Here is a 27,087-nt window from a genome sequence, read left to right as displayed (position 1 = left end):
CTGAATACTGATGTATTCCATGCTTAAGTCAAATCTGAACACAGCCAGGAGATTCATTCTCCCTGACTAGATTTAAAAAATATAAGCGTACACTTTGCACATGTGGATGTGCCAAGACAAGATAATCGGCGAGGTAATGGAGCAGTCACGGCTGCTGGCAAGGATTTTCTCTGGGCTTGCCAGAGCTGCTTTAACAATCACTCCAACACAAATTCTTATATCTAGTGGCAGTGAGATATAAAACATGTAAAGTATGCACTGCAATCAATTCACTAATAGAAATACAATCCACAAGCAGAGAAATAATAAAGCAGAAAATCACAGCGAGAGTAATGAAAGGCTTGAGCACATGATTACACGAAGAGAAAGACGAGCAGGAAGCGGGGGACTGCAGATGAGTACAGATGTCATCCCATGGCTTGATGATCGCTGCTCCTGCTTGTTCTCCTAGTAATTAAACTGATTCCGTACCCCTGCTGGAGTGTCCAATCCCTGTGCCACGATATCTCTCCATCTGGTCATGCATGCATGCATCGCGCATGTTAAACGAGCTCGCCGAGCTTCCCAGCCATCCTCTGGCCCAGATACGGAAATATTCACAGATCTACTGTATGTGCCCATGTCCTTCTCCGAGACATGGGACTCTATCGTCAATTCTGAATTGGTTATTTTTAAAACACAGCAACCAGGGAACGTTAACAGAACATATTCCGAGGTTTTGAGAGGATTTAGATTGTAATGTTACAAAAAGAACAGTCCTGAAATGATCAGAATGCTCAGTAATATTGCAATGCCAGTAACCAGAAGATTTTATTCAGGAGATTCTATTAGGGGATGGTTTACAAAAATTAGGAATTTAGGCATGAATTTGCAGATTCTATTGGAAGTTAGCCATGTCCTTGGACTAGCCTTTTCTGGTAAATCATATTGTAGCATTTTACACAAGTGTGTTTTAGAATCTAAAGCTATTAATAAGCATGCTATTAATAAGCAAGTGCACAATGACAGATTTCAGTGGATCAGAAATCTGGGTTTAGCTCTTAGCCAGAGGTGATAGTGGAAACTTAAAACACAGTTAAACCTCGTCCACATGAAACTTTGAGTACCAGTCATACAGTGAGTAGAAAATCCAGTTAATTCCACTTACACTTCTAACTGCACTTAACTGTTTAGCCAATGCCTTTGTTTCGTTCTTTTCATATCTGATTGTCCAGAAGGTGTTGATTCATTTTCTATAGCAGCAGCTCTATATTAATGGGTTTGTTCTAATACTTTATCATTTCTATAGTAATAAGTTACACAGGGACGTGTATGGTGGATGCGCCACATGAATTATTTTTTAAAAATGCGTAATTGTTGATATGGTAAAGTTTTCTGTAAGGAAATATTTATTTAACATTTATGGAAGGAGTCTCCAGTGTCATCACTTTGTAACAGTTTTTGACATCCTTTTGACTTGTTTCATGGATGTTCCACAGCATTAAACATAACTATAAATGAAAAGAATATAAAAAACACGCCATTGCTTCATTATTAAAACATCCTAACTGTTGGTAAATTGCTGTGGGATAAGAGGAATAAACACTTCAAGACATGATGTTATTGGAAAATAATCAACTTTGGGCTGATTGATTGAAAGTTGATTGCTTTCCTGTAACAGCACACCCCAAATGGTTAATTCCTTACATACAATATCACACATTGTCCAATCAGTAAAATTTGGAGTATCTCACTGGTAATTAGGAGTGTAACGAAGATTTTGGGGGAAAAAAATGGAAAATAATAATTACTGAAATTCTCACATCAGGTAAACGTCCTACAAATAATGTTGCAGAGGCATTTATGGTAACATTGCTACAACTAATATGGCCACCATTATGGCTTATAATATATTTGAAGGCTATTGTTATAATTTCATTGTATATACGGAATTTATATTATTTCATATATTCATATATTAATTCTTTATTTTGTGAATTAGTTTTTTTTTTAATTTAAAATAAAATATAGCTTTCAATGTACTTATTAAATGATAATTAAGGTATTCGTATTTGTATTCATATTTGGTTAAAACATTATAGACAATTCATAAACATTGTGTAAAAAGAATTTTAAAATATAACAGATTGAATGTTTCATGAAATGTTTTTATGAAAAACAACAAACATACTGCAAAGCTGAAATTGTTAGCTGGGAATACACAGAAATCCGGAGCATTGAAAAAAAAAAAAAAAAGATTACGGGTAAAGAATGCTGTAATCAGTCAGACGTAATCCAAACAATCGATCCTGAGCAATCAATCTAATCTTCATTTCCTTGTCTGAGCTGTAAGCCATTCAGGGCGATAAACGGTATTATCAGGACCGATTCAATGACAGAGCCCCAAAATCTTACAATATATTCACACGATTAATTGCAATCTAGTCGTTTTAAAATTAGCTGAACCTAAAAGGAATGACTGTGAATTTGTTATTAGAGTCGGCTGCCAAGAATATGTCACTAAATGCCTTATAACGTGGCCAGGATTCATTACAGTGAAGTAGCACCTCTCAAGGTGGACAGTCCTTTATTAGAAATGACATTCGTCTACTCGGGCGCTGAATCCTCAGCTGGGAGAAGGTGATCGGGGCCGCGCTGGTTCACTCCTCAGTCAGAATAATTCGATTCATTAAAAAACTCCTTGAGTAATTGTGGCTCATCTAGAGCAGAGCAAATATTCAATTAATACCGACAATTTAATAACTGTGATTCCTTCAACTTGCTGCGCATAACCTTGATGCATGTCTTCGCTTGATTAATTAGTAATTCTGTAATGAGGTCATTTTCATTTGCTTTAATTATCCATTAGTCCCAAATGGAGTGCAGAGGGAAACACTGGGGAGGGTTTTCATCCCTTTTTCTTGGCCATTGTGACGGAAGAGTACATATGAGTACATATTGTGAAATAAAAGCTTTTGCAGCCAGTCTTGCCGAGCGCTGAATAATTACTACGGGAAGGTAATTTATGTGACATAACCTGACAAATCACAAGACAAAAGCACGACAATATGGAGTATAGTGTGTCTCACTTATAGGAAATAAATGACTGCTTTAAATGAGGCCAACCTGTGGAAATATATCAGTCTCTCCTCCGGTAATGCTACTTGCCTTAAAACATGCTCAAAGTTTTTATTATTATTTTTTTTTTAACAAGGTCTAGTGCAATAATGAAATACAGCAGTCGATCTAGTTGCTAAGGAAAGTCTTTATTTAAAAAAATATGCTATTGAAATGAAAATCCTAAGTGTTAACTGCTACTAACTGGTTGATTTGAGAGAATCTCTTTTAGAAAAAAACATTTGTGAAAGTCCTAATTACTTTTTCAGTGTTTCAAAAAAAAAAAACAACATTGTAGCACCCACTCCTAAACCTACGATAATTGTAAAAAATAATTGTGACCTATGTTCATTTTACAACATGCAATGCCAAAGGTACGGGCATCAACAAATCTAATTCATGATTTTTTCCCACTTGTTACAACTCTTTCCCTAAGAATTCTTCTGATTCTTTAAAAAATACTTTACAGCAGTTTAAAAGAGAAACTCTTAGCTAGTTAATGTTAAGTGCAACTAACAGAAGTCCTCAACAAAGCCGTGAAAAATTTTTATTTGTGGTTATTTCAACTTTTATGATATATATGTTGTGCCAAAATAACCACTTCATATGAGAAAATAATTTGAAATATTTTGAAGTAACGAGAAAATAACTAAGAGTAATGACATGGTATATTGAAAGAGTGAGATAATAACATGACATAATGATATCTTGAAATATGCAAGTCGTTAACTCGAAATAATGACATAATATCTTGAATTAATGAGGTAATACGTTGAACAGTTGACAAATCTTCAAATAATAAGAAGATGACTCAAACTAATAATCATCATATATTGAAATAACAAGATAGTAGTTCCAAAATAATGAATACTATCTTGAAATAATGAGATAACAATAAAAAAAATCTTGAAACAATAATAAGAGTAACAGGATAAGTCAAAATCATTATATAATATCTTGAAATAATGAGATACTAAATTAAACTAATGACATATTGTCTAGAAATAACAAGAGAATAATTTGAAATCATGTGACCCTATCTTGAAATAATGAGATAACTCCAAATAATGACATATCTTGAAATAACAAGATAGGAACTCAAAATAATGGAGCACTATCTTGTAATAATGAGATAAGTTGAAATGGTGATGACATACCTTGAAATAGTGAGATAATAACTCAAATGAATGACACAATATCTTGAAATAACAAGATAGTAAAAAAGACAATAACCTATAATTATGACTTACTATGTCAAAATGACAAATAGTATGTCAAAATGACATAGTATCTTGAAAAAATGAGACAGTATGTCAAACTAAAGGCATAACTTGACATGACAAGACTACTACCTTGAAATAATGACAGATCTTGAAATAACGAGATCTTAACACACATAATGAAACAAGTGTCTTGAAATAAAAAGATAACTCAAAATAATGTCATATGAATAACAACTCGATTACATCATATCTTGAGATAATGAGATGATAAGTCAAAATAATCTCAAAATCTCACAACGTGTGGTTTTTTTTAAAAATAAAATCTCACAACGTGTGGTTCAGGGCTTCCATACAACTGGTAATGTTAATACAATTTAAATAAGGCCACTTCTTCCTCCCTTGTCTGAGCCCCTGAAGGATGCAAAGATTTCACCCGGCCATGATTTGATGTGTAACGTAATGCGCTTTCTGTTGTGTTTGGCTTGTTCTTGATAAGATAATGTCTGTCAACAGCACTTATCCAAGTTGGGCAACGTTCCACGAGGTGGATTATTGTCGTTTCCCTTAGAGCTGAACTGCTGTGATCTCTCCCACTAGTGCCTTCAATTACACGGACCTCGGGCTGGCCCAGCTCTGACCTGCTGTTAATGCATGTGAGGTGATGTACATACTGAAGAGAGCTTTCATATCAGGGCAGTAGGAGCTCGGCAATTAAGATTCCATGCTTAGATTTATGGATTTAAATCCCAGGATTGTCAAGAAGCCACTGCTGTATCCTTGAACTCAACTATATGCTTGGATTGGATTCTGCCTCGCTTGGATAAATGGCCTGCCTAGTGCATAAATCTAAATCTGTTCTTATAAAAAGCTCGCTAGTTCACTGCATCTTCATTTCTCTCACAAGACTCTCACAAGACACTCAATGCTATCATCCAGACGAGAGACAAGCAAGAAAACTAATCTCAGTCTGTTTTAGGACTGTATGGATGGATGCATGGATACAATAAGAGGCCATTTTTATCCGGTTTTTGGTACTCTTTGATATCGAAATGAGAAACCTACTCAGTATTAAGCAATCAGGAGCATCACGGAACATTTTATTTAGTTTTGTTTACGTCGTTTGCGGTTGTGTGCTGCTAGCTATGAACTCCTCGTGATGAATTTTATGTTTAAAATGTTATGGTATTTAAACAGTGCAATTAAATACAGAGTCAACAGAGCAGTATCAGCCAAAAATGATTGCAAGATGCTGCGAACTGCACGTTGTGGGTAACCCAAGACTATAAAGTTGTTTGTCTTGAGTCAAATGGGTCACATGACTAAAAATACATCGTTGTTTTTGAATATCTCCGTTTTCAAAAAGCTCCGTTTTCGCTGGACAGAATGCAGAATGTAGAAAAAAAAAGCGTTTTCAAATTTATCCTGATGAATGTGGATGTAGCGTCAGTGCTCAGTGCTCGCTGAACTGAACTGCTCTCATACGCTACAGTTTCCCTGCACGCTCGATTTACTGCTCCACGCTTGTGAATACTTTTGTGTGTTCGATATTCAGGGCAGCTTGCACTCATTTTTAATGACCACGCTCTCTGATACTGCTCTGAGCACTCTGGTTCGCCTCTCCTCACACTCTCTATTGTTTAAATTCTATAAAATATTTTATCAGGTTATTTGCAGTGTAGGTAGATGCTGTGGATCCTCGTCTTGATATTTTCAGAGTTAGCAGTCTGCTTTGCTTTAATTGCCTTTAATTTTAAAATACCTCCAGATAGACCTGTGATTTGTGTCATCTGTTTAGTAGCATGACAGGGTTATGTCACCTAGTATCACAACTAGGTGACATAACTAGGTGTCTGAAGTAAATAAGCACAGTATTGGACCGATACCTAATACCTATTTATATTGGAAAAGAATAAGAATTTTTAAAGATCCTTCTTTCTATGAAGTCCATATGCATAAAGTGTGCTTATGATGCTTTGTAATTGTAATTGTAAATTCTCTGTAAGGTAATGACCCCTTTTCTAAGCCTTTTCTAAACTTTAACAACAACTCATAAATTTCAAACAATGTGCTATAAGTAACTCCTTGATATCTAATAATTATGATGTACTACAAGTGTAACTATTCATTATAATTCCAAGTGCTGTACTATACAACCTTTATAACTAACAATGACCTGTACATAATTGTAAAGCAGCTGTGATATTTATTAGCAATTATTAAAACATTATGAATATTTAACGTCATCACTGAGCGCTTCTGAAAATGAAAAGGATACACACTGTATCTAGTACACAGTATATGCATTAAGGAGGTGCTGCATTTGTGTGTCCGTGTTATTTATTTATTTAGTTATTAAAAGTTCCTTCTTACAAACTTCAATAATGCATCTGGGTGCTTTTGTAATTAATATTGAATATTGTTTTCCCATATTACATTAAAAAATAAAGTTAGGATGTATTACAATTTATAATGGCAAATAAAATTACGTTACCTGAAGCACTAACATATGGTATGATCATATTAAATCTTATCTTACCTATGTATATATATATATATATATACATATTAAATTGATAATAAATATTACAGTTGCTTTATAATTATTCGCAGGTCATTCCTAGTTGTTGTACAGAACAGCACATCACAGTATAATGAATAGTGACACTTACATTACATGACTATAAATGATCAAGGAGTAATGTATAGCACATTGTTAGAGCTTGATGAGGCATTATTACAGCTCACAGTGCATCATTGCCATCTTAAAGAATATCATAATCATTTATGAATATGGGCCTCATAGAATATAGAGTTGTTACTGTTACCAATCTACGTTTGATTGAACGGGATTGATACAAAACATGCTTAAAATGAACAAATAATTAAAATATGGTGTTTTAATAGAAGTGTGTTTTCCTAGAACTTAATAGGCCTAAATGTGTGACTTTTAACGAGAACGAATGAAAGTTAATATACCGAAACATATTCATGATGCGGAAATTCTTTCACTTGTTTTGTTTTGTAATAATATCTAGCAATATCGTTTAATGTTATAATGCAAGATTTACTCTCACCATTTAAACTGATTTAGCAGCATCCGTAATAACTGCTTACTTACGCCGATGCCTCGTTCCATTTTTCATAACATCACCGATATTGTCTTTTAACAGAAGACACAATTAAATAAAAATGAAGATGGCAATAAAGGTGTATATTGCGAGAATAAATCTAGCCGAGGAACAATAAGAACGCCGGCTTGGAATTAAAGAATAGCAGGTGTAAGTATAAAAGCACACAGTAACACAAGTCCAATAACTCATTAAAGTGCACTTAACAGCAACATGCTAAAAATGCCTCTGTGTTTAAATGTGGAGAGAGCTGCACTATGGTACAGCTCATTGTGTACAACAGGCATTGAAAGCTTGAGACCCCTGCAGAGGGTTTTTTTTTTTCCTGCTCGAGACAACAGTGAGCTTACATTTCAAGATCACAGAAGGTGGGTTGGGTAATAATACCTAGAAGTTTTCTTCTATTATATAGTAAAAAAAAACTCTCCAAAAAAACAACAACAAAAAAGCAGCAGGAACTAGAAGTGTCGTGAACATGAGTGAGCGGTTTCCCGAAACATGGCATAGTCTGTCACGAGGATGCATTTTAAACCAGGTCAGTCATCTTATATACAGAGATCCATTTACATATTTCAAAAGTATGTTCTAGATCAGGGGTCATCACCAAGCACTGGAAAAATACTGAAATAATGTGGCCTATGAAAAAAAATGGTGTCCATAGTTCAGTGACTCGTCTCTACACATAACCCATTCTGTAGCAGATCATTTGCATGCATTTATGTAAATCATTTAGCTTAAGGCAACTCATCAGTCCAGAGACTAGCAACAGAGAGAGATAAAGAGGTCACAATGTGAAGGTTTGACGGAAACAATGTTTAAAAACCAATGTTCAGAGACATTGTGTGTATTCCCCTGCTTCAAAATTCTAAACAGATGTGTCTCAGAGTAGAGGTGAATAAAAAAAAAAAAATCACAGGAGTGGGTATGTATTAATATTAATATAGCTGGTCAGATCCAAAGTTTACAAATTCATGACATGTTATAATGCACACATAAAGCATTATACGCATTGGTATAAGTATATGCAGTATGACAATGCATTACAGTTTATAGCAATGGTTATAATGCATTTATAAACTAAACCAAATGCATTATAAGCAATGTTTATAACACATTTCCGGATATCGCCAATGCCAAAGCTCCAGTGCTTTATGTTAAGTCATAAACACACCGACAACTTCGGTAACACTTTCTATGAAGCCTACATGCATGGTGATTTTTGGACACTTTTGTATCATTTTCTAATACATTCATAAGGCATTATACACATTGTTATAACTGATAAAAATGAATGCATTAGTTTATAGCAGTGATTATAATGCATTTATAAAGTGTTAATTACATTCATTATAAACAGTGTTTATAACAAATTATATCACCAGTGCCAAACTCCAGTGTGCTTAGTGCATAAGGCATTACACACATTGTTAGAATTATTTATGAAAAGACATTACAGTTCATAGATTATATGATGGGTATAATGTATCAAATAAATTGTGAACAGAATGTGTTATAAGTAGTGTTTATAATACATTATAACACCAAAGAAATTGAGCTCCAGTTTGTTTAGTGCATTATTTAGTCATAGACCTACTAACATTCATTTAGAAGAAAAGTCAAGTAAGATCTTGTGATATACAAAGTCGGACTCAGCTTCTTTGGTATTGTAGTTATAATGTGTTATTATAACACTACTTAAAATGACTCATTACAAATTCATAATGCATATTAAAGGAAGCTACAAAGTGTAATGTATTTTCATAAATAATTATAACAGCATGTATGATGGCTTATGAATGTATTATGACATGATATGAATGTGTTCGTAGGTCATTATATAGGATCCTCATAGAAAATGTCTCTCTCTCTGTCTCTCAGTCTCTCTCTCTCAGTGTTCTAGATATTTGCGGCGTATTCCTTTAGGCAAAGGACCCGTGTGGTAGTATTTAACAGAACAGATTGTACTTACCTTCCTGCCCCCAGTGTTCAGCCTCAGTGGTGTCAGAAAGGGGTCAAATATCATATGGCTGGTCTCAATGTTGACTGGAGACTGTCTCTTTCCCACCGAACACAGGTTCCATGCTGAATTCACAAGACCCCAGAAGGATGGAACTAAAAACAAAGAGGATTTTAAAAAAAGGTAAACGTCTGAAGGATTGTGAGAATAGAACACATGCGAATGAAACATACATAAGCCATTCATGACAACTGGTGTAAACATACATGGCCATTTTTAAAGATTTATTCCACCTTTTATAAGGATTGTTTTTGTAAATATTGATGTCAAGTTGATATAACACCTTAGTCAATTAAGTGTTCATACCAGTCTTATAAGCAGCAAGATGAATCTTGCTTTACCCGAGTGCCCGAGAAAGTATTTATAACTTTGTTTTTACAGTGTTATGACTTTGTCATAAGTGTTCATCATCTTAGATGAATAATCTGAGATGTTATTACAGTGTTAGGACATTATTATAATCGTCCATAACAATCTCATATGCAGCCATGTGAAATTCACTTTACTTGAGGGACAGAAAACATATACATAACTCTGATGACTGTCATATGTGTTCATAGCAGTCTTATAAGCAGCAAAACGAAACTCTCTTTACTGGAGGTACAGTGAAAGAAAATATAACTGTTATTACAGTGTTATAACGTTGTCATAAGCATTCATAATCTTAGAAGCAGCGAAATGAAACTCGCTTGACTTGAAGGCCAGATAGCATACATGTAACTCTGTTATTACAGTGTTATGACATGATTATAATCATTCATAACACTCTTATGTGCAGCCATATGAAAATCACTTTACTTGAGGGACACAGGACGTATATATAACTCTGATGACTGTCATATATGTTCAGAGCAGTCTTATAAACAGCAAAATGATACATTACATGAGGGACAAGAAAGAAAGAATACATAACTATGTAATTACAAGGTTATGACATTGTCATAAGCATTCATAGCAATCTTATAAGCAGCAAAATGCAACTTGCTTTTCCAGAGAAAAGCCAGAGAAATTACTTATTGATTGTTACAAAGTGCTGACGCTGGAGACTCCTTACATGACAACTTCTCTTTACTCATCACAGAAAACTTCACCGTATCAACAAGTAGACATTTTTTCTTTGTCAAATAACAGCACATTGTATAAACATGTTTATTATTAGCCTTAGATTATGTGGAGCGTTCCTGTCAATGAGTTGTTACTGTAGAAATAATAATGGATCAGAACGAATGCAATAATATAAAACTGTGATTTATGGCATGGTCATAAATACTATCAGTTATATATAAGCTGCTGTTGTGGAAAATTAATCAACACCTTCTGACCAATCAGATTATATCAGTTATCAAGGACTTATGTAGGTGTCATGGACTCCTGTGTAGTTTTATTAAGTGTTACCAAACAAAATTTAAACATCTGCTTTAGAGAAACAGCAAACATAAAACTGCAAAAAAAAAAAAAAAAAAAAAAGTCACTAACCTAATGCAACACTGATGCATTTATGGTTCATAAAACAATTAAAAGCATGTACTTCACAATCACTAACAAATGAGACAAATCATATAACATAACTGACAAATCTGAACATTGAAGATAATGACATTGCTTATTAACGATTTATAAGTAACTATTTCAGCAGTCATCCGTCTGACTGATGCTTCCGAGATCCAAGATCACAGCTTCCAGAAAAGTAAATTCCACAACACGGAAATTCAATCACTACAAGCCATCGACAGCAGCGGAAGGTGAAGATTAATTACACAATTCACTAATGTTTAGGCCACTACGATCGTATCAGCACTTTGGTCCTCTAGGGATGGGATGCGGAGCTCCAAATAAGCCGGGAGTATTCATAAATCACGGTGAAGACTGCTCTAAAGTCTGGAGAAGCAGGTGGTCTACACATTGTGCTTAATTCAGGGCTCGCATTTTTCCAGTATAGGCACCACCTGCTGTTTTCTGGCATGTACATGCTTAAAAACTCTCCTTGAAAATGAGTAAAGAGCTTGACAAAGTACCAGTATGGGCACTCACACACAATATCTCTCTGTCTGTCTCTCTCTGTCTTTCTCTCTCTCACACACATATACACACACACACACACACACACACACACACTCAGATATATACAGCCGGTTGTGTAACTAAACCTGTTCAGATCGTAAAGTGGTCCGAACGCTTTGAAGTGGAAGTACACTTGATGAATATGAGTGTGGTGAAAATTGCGGCCCTCAGTCAAGCTAAGTTGATTCTGATTAATAAAAGCCTGCTCGGACAGTGAAGCCTGCCATCAGCTCGCGACTCCTTCCAGCTGCCACTCCACTCAACCTTGCTGTCAAAAAACAAATTGCCATATTGGACAAAAAAGCACCGCAAGGGAGAAAGAAAAAGGAGACTGAAAATACATTAGGGAACCGTTGAGTCATCTCTTGCTTAAGGTGCTATTGAATCGGCCCAGCGATGTCCTGCTGCAGATGGGAAGATGGCAAACAGCCCGGATGCATCTATATCATTCAGTGAAATGGCAGAAAATCTATAGCTAGAATGGGAATTTGCAGTGTATGGAATCGATCCATTACACACAAGCCGTTTGTCAGGAATGTACACATAGTTATTACCCATTTATATCCCACAAGTGCAGCCGGCAAGGCCAGCGCCGTTTTTCAGCCCGAGCAGCTATCAGTGTCAATAAAATGCAAGATGGAATCCTTAGACTAAATCCGGCTGTGAATTATCAACATGCCATTTCATTTAATGAACCGTGTGTCCACTTTCACTTACTGAAAACATGGCAGCTTTCAAACACTCAACAGCAACACGACAATACTGGCTGTGTGCTGTTACTTTGGCCTCCATGTTTTCATTCCTGATCAAGTGGGTGATGATTCAAAATATCAGGGCCTGTTTATGATAGAAGAAGATTGAAGGGATATTTCTGATTAATGGTGTGCTTAAAGGCTCTCAGCAAAATGGATTGTACCAGATACTAAGGCTTTCATGACTATTCATTTTAACTAGTCGTCCATTAATTCAAAAAAAAAAAAATAAATTCCAGCTTCGTTGCTTTTTAGGCTAAACAAATCAGTGCACTAAATGCGTAAAATTATATATCTGATAATCTTTACTTACTTTACTTTATTTAAGTATGTAGCAACTTATTAAATGAACTTATATGCAAAGGCAGCTCAGGTGAAATTGTTGGTTCTGGAACTGAGAGCGCGCAGCATGGTAGCTCATGTCCATCAACACAGCCCTACTTATAGCTCAATAACCTGCCTTGCTTGGATACAAGAAGCTATGTCTATGTCTACAGCATTGTTTTTCCAGGCTGATAATAACCTGGGAGCTGAGCCACCATGATCAGCCACCATGTTCACCATCCACGAATGATTCAGAATTGAGCTCTATGAGCTGGTATGCTCCGAGCTAAGCAAGTTGAATCGGATTGGATAGTGACATGCAACCTGCGGCACTGAACGCTCTCTTTTATATAGCACTAGTCACAAAATAGTCACAACATTTTCAGTATATTAAAACTGCTGTTTACCATCTGCCTGACTTTTTTTTTTTTTTTTTTTTACTCAACATTCCCATAACAGCGGCTAGTAAATATATTAGTCATCTAGTCTACAAGGCACACCTCTCACCAAACTGGTGTCCATCACGCTAAAGGTTGGTACTACAGCCAGAAATCATTACTTTAAGCACAAACTGTATCTGCCAACTCTTACCAAGCCATCCATGTTGGTAGTCATGTTATGTTCAGCTACAACATAAAGGTATTGTTTGGTATTGTTTCTACTATTAATTTACATAAAGTTTAATAGATGATATGATCAGACAGTTATAATTAAAGGTGTGGATGCTAAAACCACACCTTTAATTGATGGATTTATTCTTTTTACATTTAGATCATTATAAATGATATACATTTGATATTTGGGTGCTTGGTCAATTGTACATTTTTATCAGTATTCACATGACAGTCAAGGCGTCGCTGCAGTTGATATGTAGTTTCCATCTGGCGTCTTTTGTTGTTGTCTTTCCTTATGATTCAGCATTGCGAAAATGAACAGTAAATTAAAAAAAAAGCCGTAGCTGAAACTCTCAGCATGCAAAGTTATGATCAAATAAGGACTACACTGGCAACGTAAGTGATACAAACCAACCTGTTAGACCTGGAATAGGACTGAAGTGGATGAAGGATACTTCCAAGCATGTTGGACTGATTAAAAACACTCAGATTATACCAGGATAATTTCAGACTATTTCCAGAAGTCTCAAGGACACAAAGGCATATTTACATTTTTACAACTACTGCATCAGCCAAAATAAGCAAAGCACGACTGTATGCTATAACGCGCTCTATTTTTTCCTCACTACAGTGAAATAAGACGTTTCACAAACTTACACCACAGTACATGAAGACTAATTAGCTCATTTCTCATTCCTGTTACCAGACCTGCCTCTCTGGCCTTCTCAACACTCTAAGTTCAGCGTCGAAGGTTTATTAGAGCTCCGAGTTGAAGGAAGGAACCGGGTCTGAGAGGACGCACCCGCACCAATTATACTCCCCGTTAATTACTTCCACATCTCTCTCACCGTAAATCATAAACCCTCTGCCCCAAGATGCTATCAAGTGCACAAGCAGAGCTACCCACTTACCATTTAAATGAGAAGTGTCTGGGTAATAAATGTTCTTTCGATGAGTCCAGGAGCAAATATCCATAATAAATAACTCAATAAATAGGTTTGACACACAGAAGGCACAGAATAAAAATGACTAGGATCCGACTGATATCCTGGATGAGCAAATAAATAAATAAAATAAAATAAAATAAAAAATCTTCCTGTGTCTGGAAATCAAAATGCCTACCACACCAAGTACGGGAAATAACATCTTAATGATAATAAATGTATTAGGCTTATATTAAAATGTATGACTCCTTCTCTCTTCTAACTCTAAAATTGAAATACTGTGTGTTCACAGTCATTTCTATAGGATATATGAAGGTTTATTTGTGTATCCTGCATATGGCCAAATGAGGAGATTGAAAAGCTGTCCATCATGCACCAGACAGGTATATTAAACAGATAAAAATGGCTCGGTGAAGTGAAGTTGTTTTATTTTCCAGCTGGATGGAATACTACACCATTTTAAAGCATGTTGCCAGTGTTGCCTGCGTTGGTCTTTCACACGAAAGTTTCATCGTGCCCGGTAATTTAGTCCTCCTGTGCCTTTAATAGGAGCACTTAATCAGGCCACACTTTATCAGCAGTAGCATTAGCGCTAACAGAAGTACCTGTCCCCCCGCTGAGGATTACTGATCACGACTGCAATCATTCCAAGACTACTGGAAAAGTAAATACAGTAACACTTTCTGTAAAGGTCAGATTTATTGTAGTGTTCATTACACACTATAATATCAAAGAAACTAATACCAAAGAAACTAAGCCTCACTTTGTGTATAAAATGATGAGACCTGGTTTGATTTGTTTTTCTCTTTAATAAAAGAATTTTATAGATGGATTACTTGATTATTATCAAGACATCATTGTAGGAAACTACATTTCGGAATCTATCTATCTATCTATCTATCTATCTATCTATCTATCTATCGTTTTCAGTGTTTTCCTGTGTTTCCGGGGGTATAGTGGTAAGGTTCATATTTCTAAAATGAAATGAAATAAAATAAAATAAAATAAAGGGGAATTAAACCATTCTGGTTTAGGCCACGCCCACTTCAGGTTTAAATCCAAATACAGATACGAATTATTTGGGCACTAAACAGATATAGATACAGCGTCTTTGTGTTACAACAGTTTTTGTTTGTTTGTTTGTTTTGTGACAACTTAAATTATTATACTTAGGTAACAATATGATACATTTGTCAATAATCTACACTCTGAACTAAAAAGTGCATAATTTCAGTTACTTGTTTAAAAAATAGCAAACGTGACGTTAATTTCTTCAGGATTGGTGATTATAAGTGTTATAAGCACTACCTAAAATGCAATATAATAACAATTTATAAGTGCTTGTAAACATGGCTATATGCCGTAACGCATTTATTAACATGTTATGAATGTATACATGTATATAGGTCATTATATATACTGTACGTATATGTAGATGGCTTTTGTAGAAAGTTTTACCGTAAATAGTTGTAAAAATGGTGCTGTGACCAGCATGAGAAGTTTTTTGGAGGACTCTAAAAAGGGACGACAGCCAGACTTGTTCCAGCGTGTCCTCTAATGCCAGAGTAATCGCCGCGCCCATGGCTGATGGACCTCATTAGGCCACCGGGGTCGGAGCACAATAAACATGTCAGTCATGCTAACTCTTCCTGTCATTTGCTAATGGTCAGGGATATCCAACCTGGCAGGTGGAGGCTTCTCAAAGCCAAGCACCAACAAATCCATCACGGTGGGCCGAGCACAAAAGAGCCGGCAGTGGTTGTGTCCCGCTGGCTCTTTCCTGTTCCCGTTCTCTCCACAGGTAACACTCTCAGTCCTGCCTGAGCTGGACAGACGCATCACCACAGTACTTAGCGGGAGCTCATCCGCTAGCACGCTAATTGTTGCTTGCTTGTTCAGGACAGAGTTTGCTGATAAGACTCCACAGAAAGTGTGACTTTATCCACTGAGCATTCCTGCACTTCACTGATAAAAAGGAGGACTGTTAGAGTCGAACAAAACCACTATTTGATATATAAACCTTTGTATTATCACCAACACTGATGTCTTAAACATACAGTCTGCTATAGTATATATCGACTTTTCATCTTTTTCTCTGCACTCTTTCATCGGGGTCTGAAGCCAGGATCACTGGCTGCATTATTAACATGTCAACTTCCTGGCCCTTGATAAGGCTCACTGTGAATTGTTCCACTGCTCTCATAATCTCTTCATAATGTTCCTGTCACTGAGGTGTTTCCTAGAGATACATCGTTTTTTTTTTTCGTTTTTTTTTTTTAACAGGGCTGTTAGCAGTCTAACAACACCACAATGGAAAAAAAATGTAGGAAAAGTAAAATAATTTGTTAAAAGATAAAAAAAAGCCAAAAATCAGTAAATAAATAAAAAGTAAAAAGGATTTTTTAACAGTATTGTGTAATATGTAGGTCAATAGAGAGCCAGTGAGAACCATTCAGAGTGACAATATAATATAATAATAATTATAATAATCTAATAATATCTGTATTTTGCCTACGAGCTACAGGAAAAACTATACATGTCACATTTTTTACACATTATATACACTTTTTTGGTCAAAAAAAAAAAAAAAGTTAGATAGATAGATAGATAGATAGATAATTGTAACAGCATTATGTAGTAAGCTTATTTGTTTGTTTGTTTGTTTGTTTGTTTGTTAGTTTATGTTATGCTGATTCAGCTATGCTGAGTGATCGGTGAAAAAAGACTCCCTTTCACCTTAAAAAAAGAAACAATGCAGTTTAATTAAAAACTTGAGATAAATTAGAGCGCTATATAATCAGCGCAACATGCAAGTACCCGAGCTGAATTTCTTCCGCTTATCTCCCGACTGCAACCCGAAATCTCTCGAAGAAATAACTCTTTCCAGATTCATTATGTTAATTCAAGCAACAGTTGTAGACAATAACTGGGCAGAAAATGAAGCAGAACAGATTAATTACAGAAGAATGCACGTTCATCAGTATTTCACACCAATAACTTAATTAAACAGTGATGAATTTTTTTTTAGCTGCACTGATTGAGGAGGACTTCTGCTTTCTTGGTGTCTTTGGCAATCTAACAAATCTCCAGCATGTGGATTTAGACTGAAATCGATGAACAAATATCTGAATAATCTTTTTTGGACATATTTACTTTGTTTACGGCTTTACTGAAATTATTGGACTGGGTCAGTTACTATCCAAATCATCCAGGAATTTGCAAAGTGACAAAACAATTTTGAGGCCAAAATATAAAGCAGTGAGTTTTTCCACCCATCCTGTGACCATGTTCATAAAGATCTAGTTAATAAACGCTATATAAGTTTGTCTCGTGGCTCAGGTTTCATCTTTACTTCCTCCACATTTCCCTCCATAGTGAAGAGTTTTGCTTTTGAATCCAACACTCTTTCATTTTACAGCTTTGAAAATCATTTCTACAACACTCCCGAGGTGTCAGTGTGTGGGCGAGCGCCTTTTTATAATTCAAACAGTCATTGAAACATGAAGTGGAAGAGAGAGGTCAGGTCCTCTTCCACCATAACATCGAGTGTGACGCTGTTCTGTTATTCCGAGGTTCGAGAAAAGGTCAAAATGATGCACATATTAAAAAAAACACGCTGTAAATTGCCGTGTCACAAGGGTCACATGTTAAGTCTCGTGTGACATAACAGTCACCCAGTTTAAAGCCTACTTTGCTACAGCCTACTTTGCATGCCTTATCTGAATTGATTGCATGTATACTGATCTTCTAAACAAGTCAGTCTGGAGAGATCCAGCAGTCGCCCTCCTAATCTCTTCAGTCTTCTTCCTGCATGGATTTATTGACCTGACGCAGAGACACTGCCACCATTGCTTTTTTTCCCTTTTCTTTTCTTTTCTTTCTTTCTTTGTAAATGTCTGAAAAACCCAACAACATTAGAAATCAGGCCGTCAATTTGGTCGTCAACGAGACAAGCTCTGATCCTGTTATGCAACACATCAGGGATCTAATCACGTCTGAACTAGAAGGACAAATCTGAGAGCGATGCCTGTGCAGATCTGAGCTGGAAGTGTCATTTTGTGGTCGGTATTAGTGACACCAGCTACAGTAAACATTTCAGGAGCCAAAGACGTCATCTATAGCCTCTGATCAACTGCAAAAATGGATCCGGAATGTTCAGTGACATTACTGAAACACAAATATAGATGACATGACAGATAAATTGATACTACCAATAAAGCAGATCTATTCAAGAGATAAGATGTTGCATAGCTAGCTAGCTAGACAGACAGATCGATAGATCATGCACTCGTTCTAATGTCATCGTTTCTATAGTAACTAACAGCTTATCCACAGGGACTCGTACAGTGAACGATCCAAATAAACGCATGTGTAATAACTGATATGGAGAAATTTTCTGTAAGGAGACGTTTAATTAACACTTATGGAAGGAGTCTCCAGTGTCAGCGCTTTGTAACGGTCAGAGGTAAAGCTCCAACGCTGGCAAGTCTTCAGAACAGAGGAGTTTATGCTTTGTGGTTTCTGCAGCTATGCTTTGTATTTTCTACAACATTAAATGTAACTACAAATGGATAACAAGTGGAATGTGTTGTTCTTGAATAAATACAAATATGTGATTGCTGACAATTTGCTGTAGTAGAAGAGGAATAAAACACTTCAGAACATGGTGATTTAGGAAAATAATAAACGCCTAGCCTGGGAAATCAGAGGAATAAATAAGCTAGGTGTTAATACTGAACACAAACTTATGAAAAGAAAAAAAATCTAGAAGGAATCTGTACACATTGGTGGAACAGTATGAAAACTTGATCTTATTTTTTTGTAAAAATATGATGTTACTTTTGGACAGTAAATGATGTATAACACTGTGTACTTAGAAAAGAAATGGTTCTGTCTGTTTATTTATTTATTTATTTATTAAGATAATGGTAATCCAAAACAACCCATTTTTTTTTTTTTTTTTTAATTGAATTTTTTTTGAGTGGTTGCGCGAGTACAAAATTATTTGGTGTGAGAAGCATCTAGAATAGATCAAACTTTAACGATATAAGTAAAAATCTAAGCAGAATCCGACAACAAGGTCTTTTTCTCTTTAAGACTGAATTCATATACTTCTTATACAAACCTTTTCCTATCTAAAGAATCCCTTTCTTTTAGGTTTTCCTCATTATACCTTCATGAATAAAGGGCTTTGAGATGAATAACTGCATTATACACCAAGAGCTGTATTACAGCAACATCCTAAGTGTAAAATCTGTTTAGTAGCCATGACAACTACAACGTCAGGGTCTCGTTTATGACAATAGCTATAACTATTCCATTTTTCCCCCAGAAAATAATCTTACAGAAGCAGCCCAACTCGTCAAACTCCAAAATTGTTATTTTTAAATATAGTGTACAGCAGACAGAATGCTTTCTTTGCTTGCTAGCACTGCATTAGCTTGCTAACTAGCATAAATAGCACAGTTATTTTTTAAAATAAGCTGTAAAAAAATCGTAGTTAATGATCAAAGCTCTTGTAAAAGCTTAGTGATATTATAAGACGACATTTACTGGCACCTCCAGCTTCCACAGATCACTACAACCCAAAAGACCGATGACTTGGTTATACTTTTTGATTTCTAATTAATAACTATCATAGTAATTCCGGCTGAATCAGAATAAACTCCCTACTCCCTAAACACTGCACTATACAGTATATGGCTTGAAATAATGTCTTTCACACACTTTAAAGTGGACTACATATCAAACGTGTAGTTATTTCGCATTAACCATGATTACATTTGTGGTGTTCAGTTTGTGTGGTATTGGTTGCTAGGTAACAGATATTACAATTGATGATCTACTTGATTATTTTTGGGACAATTAATTATGTTTCCTAACTTGAGATAAGACAAGTTTTGTAAGACAAGATATTATTCCTAAATTAAGGTAGGATTCTGTAATATGAATTTGAGCAAAATCTTGTAGTTGTTATATCTTAACTTAAGACTTAGGGATCTTAGTGATTTTGGACTTCTATGGATTAATCATTAGATGAGTGGAAGACACTAAAAATGTCAATTTCTAGTGGTATACCATCATCCGAGTATATCATCACAGCTCTAATACACACTCATGACAGTTTACACACATCAGTTCATATTAAAAGATACAAAGGTTAGAGATGGTTAAGGTTAGAGGCATCTTACAATGTTATCATATGAAATTAAACAAAATTCTCTTGAATTGGTGTGAATTTCTCATTAAATCAGGTTGAAGTAAACAATTTAATGGAACATGTTTAATATGAGCCCAATATCCATCCAGGACACGGCTGAGAACACTCGGGATTAATGAGAACTCTGTATGAGAACAAATCCTAGCTGCTGTTGAAGAAGCTGCATGGAGAAGCTTCCTGGCTGAAGATGAAAGGTGGATGAGATGTAGCTCAGGTTTGCTCAGAGGTGGGAAGATTTGTTTTTTTTTTTTGTTTGTTTTTCTTGCATGACCAGGATACAGCTTTTGGAGCCTCTCTGCTTTCGAGCTTGGCTTTGGATCCTACAGGCTACCCTGAGGCTGATTTGGTTTGTGAGGACTATACAGAAGCCAAGCATAAATAAATATCTAACTAACTAACTAAATAAATAAATAAATAAATAAATCTCACCTCACCAGTTCAAAGAGGCGATATCTACACATCTACATCAATGCAGTAAAGCTTATTAATATATCATCCCCACATTTCACTGAGAAGTACAACCACTTTATGAAAGGCGATCTCTTAATGTCTCTGACGTATCACCAGCTCCTTCACTTCGTCATAGCGGTTCCAAGCTTTAAAAAAGAAAAAGGCAGCACTTTACGTGAACCCTGTATTCATAAAGCTTTATAACAGTGCTTATATCTCAATGCAGTGCGGAAACAACGCCTTTGTAATGTGAAACAGCACTTCCATAGCAACGTCATGCTTCATAAACATCGAATATCGAATAAAGCTACAGCAATACACTATAATTAATTAATGACACGTTATAACATAAGTGTCAGTATTCATGATGAAGCAATGAGGCACTGAATCACAGTTATAATTTATGAAAGATTAATAAAAATGTCATCAAATGACATTATCAATACATGCTTGAAGTAATGTGATTGACATATAAAGATGAGATGTCATCGATTTTTTATTTCTGTAAGAAGTCAGAAATAATTAACAGAAAATATACGTAAACGCTCATTTTTTTTTCTACATAAAATTTTGTTTGATGTCGTTGGTCGTACTGGATAAGCAAGTAACATGACTGAATGGTGTCAACATTAACCTTTTAATGCTTAAGTATTATAAAGACTTTGAATTTGAAGTGGTTCTGTTTTTTGTGTCACACTGGCACTTCATGATATCACTTTTGACTAGCAACACTTCTCTTTCGCCAGGTCGCTAATCAGATCATTGAGGATAAACAAAAAAAAAAATAAATAAAATAAAAAATATTAAGAAAATAATCACTGAAATCACTCTTTCCCATCTTGGGAAAATATGACTTTGTACATAATATATATATATATATATACACGCGAATGTTTACAACAGAGGATCTGCTAAAAAACCGGTTGAAGTACAGCCATTATTTTTTTCAATCCACTTTTCAGACAAGACGACGATCCTTGTACGATATTTTTACATGCTTAGGCATTTCTTAAGCATTTTTAAGCTAACTGTATCTCCATGTGGTACTGGTTAAGGTTTGGTAATAGAGTTGATCCTGACACCTGTAACTCTCTGGCACTAGTTGCTTTACATCTGCTAAATGAATACATTCCAATTCAAAACATGCTTCGGAAATTAATTTCAGTAAACATAGGCTCCAGCTTCCAACGTGTTATGGCTCTAACCCACATAAATGTGATGCAATTTCTGGAAGTATGTTGCTGTTTTTTTTCCACTGAAGCATCTGTGTGCGAGAGAAAATCCTGGCTTTCATGCCTTGATTGGTGTCTTGATTAGTGTGTCGTCTTGCTTTAGGATCAGAAGCAGTAAGTAAACAAGGATGAATCGAAGGATTTTCCAATTCTCAGCTGTACAGACGCTCATCAGCGAGACGCTGCGTCGTCTGGAACGTTCTCAAGAAAAGTGACAATGTTTCACAAAATGTCCAGGAAAGCGAGGACGCGAGTTAATGGCGCATCCAGTGATCACCTAAAAACTAAAAACACAAAAGCACAAAAAAAGAAAAGAAATGAAGATATATGGGGTTTGGAATTAGATGATGGATAAGCAGATAAATGGATGAATTAGTAGCCTTGATGAGTCATCTGTGATTCATCATCTTCTCTTATATCGTGAAACTCCATTAGCCGCAGCTACTTCATCAAATAATTCAATAGCTCGTGATGCTTTGTTTTCATTTTTCTTCCATTAATTGCGGCAAGAAGAATGACACCATGGCAAATGAGCAGGGCATGACTGAGGGTGTAGCAGTGGAGAGGAGCTGAGTTCACAGCACCGCCAGACGCTTGGCTAATTATCATGTTTACCTTGGTGCATAAGGAAACCTCGCAGTAGGTGCACGGGTTAATAATACGCCGCTAATAAGTGACAAACGCGCCTCACTCATTTCAAACCACACTCCAGAATCGCATTGTAGTCAGAGCAGGGGATTGTATATGTGTACGACGAAACATGACCAAGCATTTAATTGAGCCGAAACTGTCTCATTATCAAGCCTTGTTTCTAGCTTGTGTTGATTTCAAACAGTTTGAATTACGTTTTAATACTATTTCTGTAACAAGAATGCATACTAGTCCTCAGTTGTGCATTTTTCTACTATTTCTCTACCTTGCTGTTTATGGATTATAATAATGGCTCTACAGCTTTCAACCCTGTCCGACCCCTGTTGTGGATAATGACGACTAATGATGCGTTCAATTAAATGCGTTGGCTCGCAACTTCTAATTTCTGACCGCCGACTAGGAAAAACCCAACATAGTACAACTCCTTACCTTTAAATGAGTTATGCTGTATATAACCGTATCGCTTTAGCGCCATCAACATTCAGAAATTCTTGTTTGTTACATCTATAACACGGAATCTACCGCATTGAGGAGGAAAACATGCATCACTCATCACAGTTAGCTGGCTAAATTGTTGCCAGAGGTGAAGGCTTCCATGTTTTGTATGTTTTTTTTCCCATTTTGTAGCTCAAACACAGGTAAGTTGAACACAGCATAAGAAGCAAAAACACAGGAAATGTTTCAGAGTAAGGGAAAAAAAAAACGTTCCGCAATCCCAGTAGTAGTGATCACATCGCTTCTCTTCTCATTTGCATAAAATTAAACGCCATTCAACTTTTTAGCAGTGATCACCATTAGTCCCTTGCCTCCTGTTGTTGTAAATAGGTAGTGCTTGTTAAAAAAAGAAAAGAAGAGAACGCTTCCTGAGTCTAAAAAGAGTTCATCTTGGAATGAAATCACTTGAGTGTAATCATGTGCGAAACGGGACAAAACAGACAGGACTAATGCTCTAATAACAACGAGGGAACGAGACATAAGATAATGGTGATTATGGTTATTTAATTAGGATGTGAACCGACAGTAAAATACCATTTAATCCCTCTCGGCAATTAATCACAGCTCCTGAGTGCCCCACCTACTGATTCACAAAATTACAGGAGACATTAAAAACGTTTTAAGAACAAGCTCTCAGCCTTAATGTGATTTGTTATAATTTGCAATAAAGCCGTAATGGATCTTTGTAGATTCCATCAGCGCAGAGGTGAAATATTATAGCACGTGAATCTCAGCGTGTATGGTCTACACATTACTGTATATACCTTTGAGATACATCCGAAGAACTTTGAAGAACTTCCTCCTACACGTCTCTGCATTATAGATTTCCGCTAGAGGAAAGGTGCACATGTGATAGCACGTGTGGATGTGGATATGGATATGGATTGCTCATTCAAAATGGCTGCCATTCAAAATGGTTGATAGCCAGCCAGAAAAGCTGAAACGCTTGCTCAATAGGAGCTCTATTTCGAGGAAAACAGAAAAGCATGCTCTTATGGTCAGAGGAATATACCTGAAATGGATACTATTTGGGAAAATACATCTTTTTTTCATATTTTTTGACCCCACCAGTGGACAAATCAGTAGCTTCTGCACCTGGGGCAAGCATATTTCATTACCAGACTATTATTATTTTAAAATTGTAATTCCCCGGTGAACAAAATACTCTGCATTGACTTATCTGTATATACCTTTAACAGTAATGATTGAAACTTCATCCTTTAAATGGAATTTTACCAGTTTTATCACAGTCTTGCATTCACCTTTGTGCCAATAACGTCCTTTATCATACACCAACAAACAATATATCTGGTAGAATTTACATTTTAGACACTTAGATTTGTTCTTCATCAGTGTTTGTTCCCCTGGTGATGGATTTTGTTCTAACCAACCAATACCATCTCCTGTATTGCAGAAATGCTATCAAGGCTTTGTCACCTGACTGTGCTAATTTTTTAAATCAATCGCTTCAAAAGGTGACTTCGTCCTTTTTCCCACTAATGTATCAAATTCGGTTCACACCTGAGCCTTCTGATCATTTCCCAAAAATGCCACTAGATCTTATTTCGGTCAGTTACTGCATTGATCTTTCCCGGATTTCGAATCTTCAATCTCAGACCATTCCTGATTAATCCTTATTGAATTCCTATGTGAAAGCACACGTCTGGAAGTGATATTAGCTCCCTAATTCACTGGGTTGACATGTGAATTCACATAAGTGCTTCACACGGAGAACTGACAGCACCATCATCACCAGCGTTTGAGTAAATTGCGGGGGAGGTGTGGATCACGAACGCAACTGAATGCTTGAGTGACAGCACATGTAGACGTGTGCATGAGAAACCCTGCTCACATGGACACGTGTCTGAATTTGCCCACAGAGGAGAGTGAATAATTAAAGAAACACACGAATGCACCAGAAATAGACACGAATTCTCTCTGTGTATGCTCACTGCATTATTTAATTTCTCCGCTTTCTCCTTCTCACACATCACTGTGTACTTTTCATATATTATCTAATATTGTTCTTGTGACAATCGGGTATTGACGCAGGCACCCAGCCGAAGTCACCACTGCCGTAAATAATTGAGGGCCGTATAAATAAAAATAGCAATGCATTTTTATTTCAGGTGATTTACAAACAATAATTGTGTAAATTACACTGAGTGTGCAGTCTGAAGAGCGAACAACATACGAAGAAACTCAAATAACGCAGAATTAAGGCAGCGAGATACTGAAAACCTGTTCAAAATAGGATATGGCTATGTACTGTGTACTATATGTACACTCTTAGAACATTTAAAACTCTTAAACGGTCATTGATTAAGTGCAAAAAATGAAACTGTAGCACGTAAAAATATTGTGAATATAGACAAATTCACTAATATTTTTCTTTAATAGAATACCAGAATACTAGTATTATTAATCACTGTAGTACCACTAATATTTTTCTTTAATAGGGTACTATAGACTTATTAATATAAGAATATTAAGCCTATTTCTAGATATATTTACTCATTCATTTACACATTTTATATATGTAGATTTTATAAGTAGAAAAAAATATATATGTAGTAAAATTATCTGCCAATAGAATATGATAATTGCAAGAAATGAATAAATATGTCAAGGACTAATATGTAATAGGACTAAGACGTATTTAAAATGAATTCAAATGTTTGGACGATACTTGCCAGGCTTCGTATTAGCTTTGTTAGCAGATTAGCAGTGCAAGCTAATTGTACTAGCTACGTACCCTCACCAGAGGCACCAAACAAACAAACTAACTAACAGTTACTAAAAGTTCGCACTGATGAATGAGTTACTTAAACATATGAAATAACGCATGCATCAGTGGGAAAATAGTTTATTTGACTTACATGTTACACTTTACTTTACAATTTACTTTAAAAGTTTTTACAAAGTAATTTACTGGTAGCAGAGTTGCTAGTAAAGTTTATTGTAAATAACTGTAAAACATATTTACAGTAAAGTACTGTAATATCGTACATAGTAGAAAATAACACATAATCCAGTACGTTTGCTCATTTTGTCGATGCTTAAAAAAAGTGATTTATGATTGATGCAGAAGGTTAAGGGTTTTGCTCAAGGACCCAACCATGGCAGCTTGAAAAACATTAGATATCCCATGATGCATTGTGTTTTACTGTAAACCAATGCAATTTTCTAACTGCCTAATCTTTTACAGTTTAGCCCTGAAAAATAATAAAACAGTATTTTGCTGTAAAATGTGTAAATACTGTAAATGTGCAACATTATTACAGTGTACAAGCCAGGCTTTGTATTAGCTACTAGCAAATTAGCTAACTGCACTAGCTACAAACACTCTCCACAGACACCAATGATCTCTGCATACATTTTATGAGAGGTCGTATATGACAGATATGGAAATGAAAACACAATTATAAGTATAATGGGAACTAATTCCAGGTAGGAACTAAAGTCTTGAGTGGGGAAATTAAAAAAAAAAAAAAAAAAAACCCTAGCATACGAGCCATACGAATGGTCAGAGTTATCACTCGAGCCAATCAGAAAATAGGGTTTTACCTGGAACTGTTTGTGATAGGAAAACACTTATATAATAATAATAATAATAATATTCTTCATAGAACCCAGAGAGACAACCCAAGAACCCTCAAAAGTGTACACATGAGTGAATATTGATAAAGTAAATGAGTATGAAAGCCTTGTCAAAGGTTCTATTTAAAAGCTGTTAGTATTGAATGTGTGAACGTGTGGCGAATATCTACTATAAAACAAAATTTACAGTGGAAAAATAAATCATTTTGAAAAGGAATAATTTCAATAAACTTTTTTCATTATTAAGGCTTGGTATTATGATATAATACATGTAACATAT

General features: G+C 35.7%; 1 protein-coding gene across 1 annotated transcript in view; it reads right to left on the bottom strand.

Moving 5' to 3' along the window:
• The window catches only part of ca10a (carbonic anhydrase Xa), a 191,986-nt gene that overhangs the window by 102,427 nt on the left and 62,472 nt on the right, over positions 1-27,087 (bottom strand). Inside the window, exon 3 of the mRNA XM_026914735.3 lies at positions 9,417-9,559. Within this exon, the coding sequence (XP_026770536.1) occupies positions 9,417-9,559 (143 nt within the window). The remainder of the gene's footprint in view (positions 1-9,416; positions 9,560-27,087) is intronic.

Source organism: Pangasianodon hypophthalmus, chromosome 12 (genome assembly GCF_027358585.1).
Source record: "Pangasianodon hypophthalmus isolate fPanHyp1 chromosome 12, fPanHyp1.pri, whole genome shotgun sequence".
NCBI lineage: Eukaryota > Metazoa > Chordata > Actinopteri > Siluriformes > Pangasiidae > Pangasianodon > Pangasianodon hypophthalmus.
Note: the sequence above shows the minus strand (reverse complement) of the source record. Positions and strands in the feature narration are given on the sequence as shown.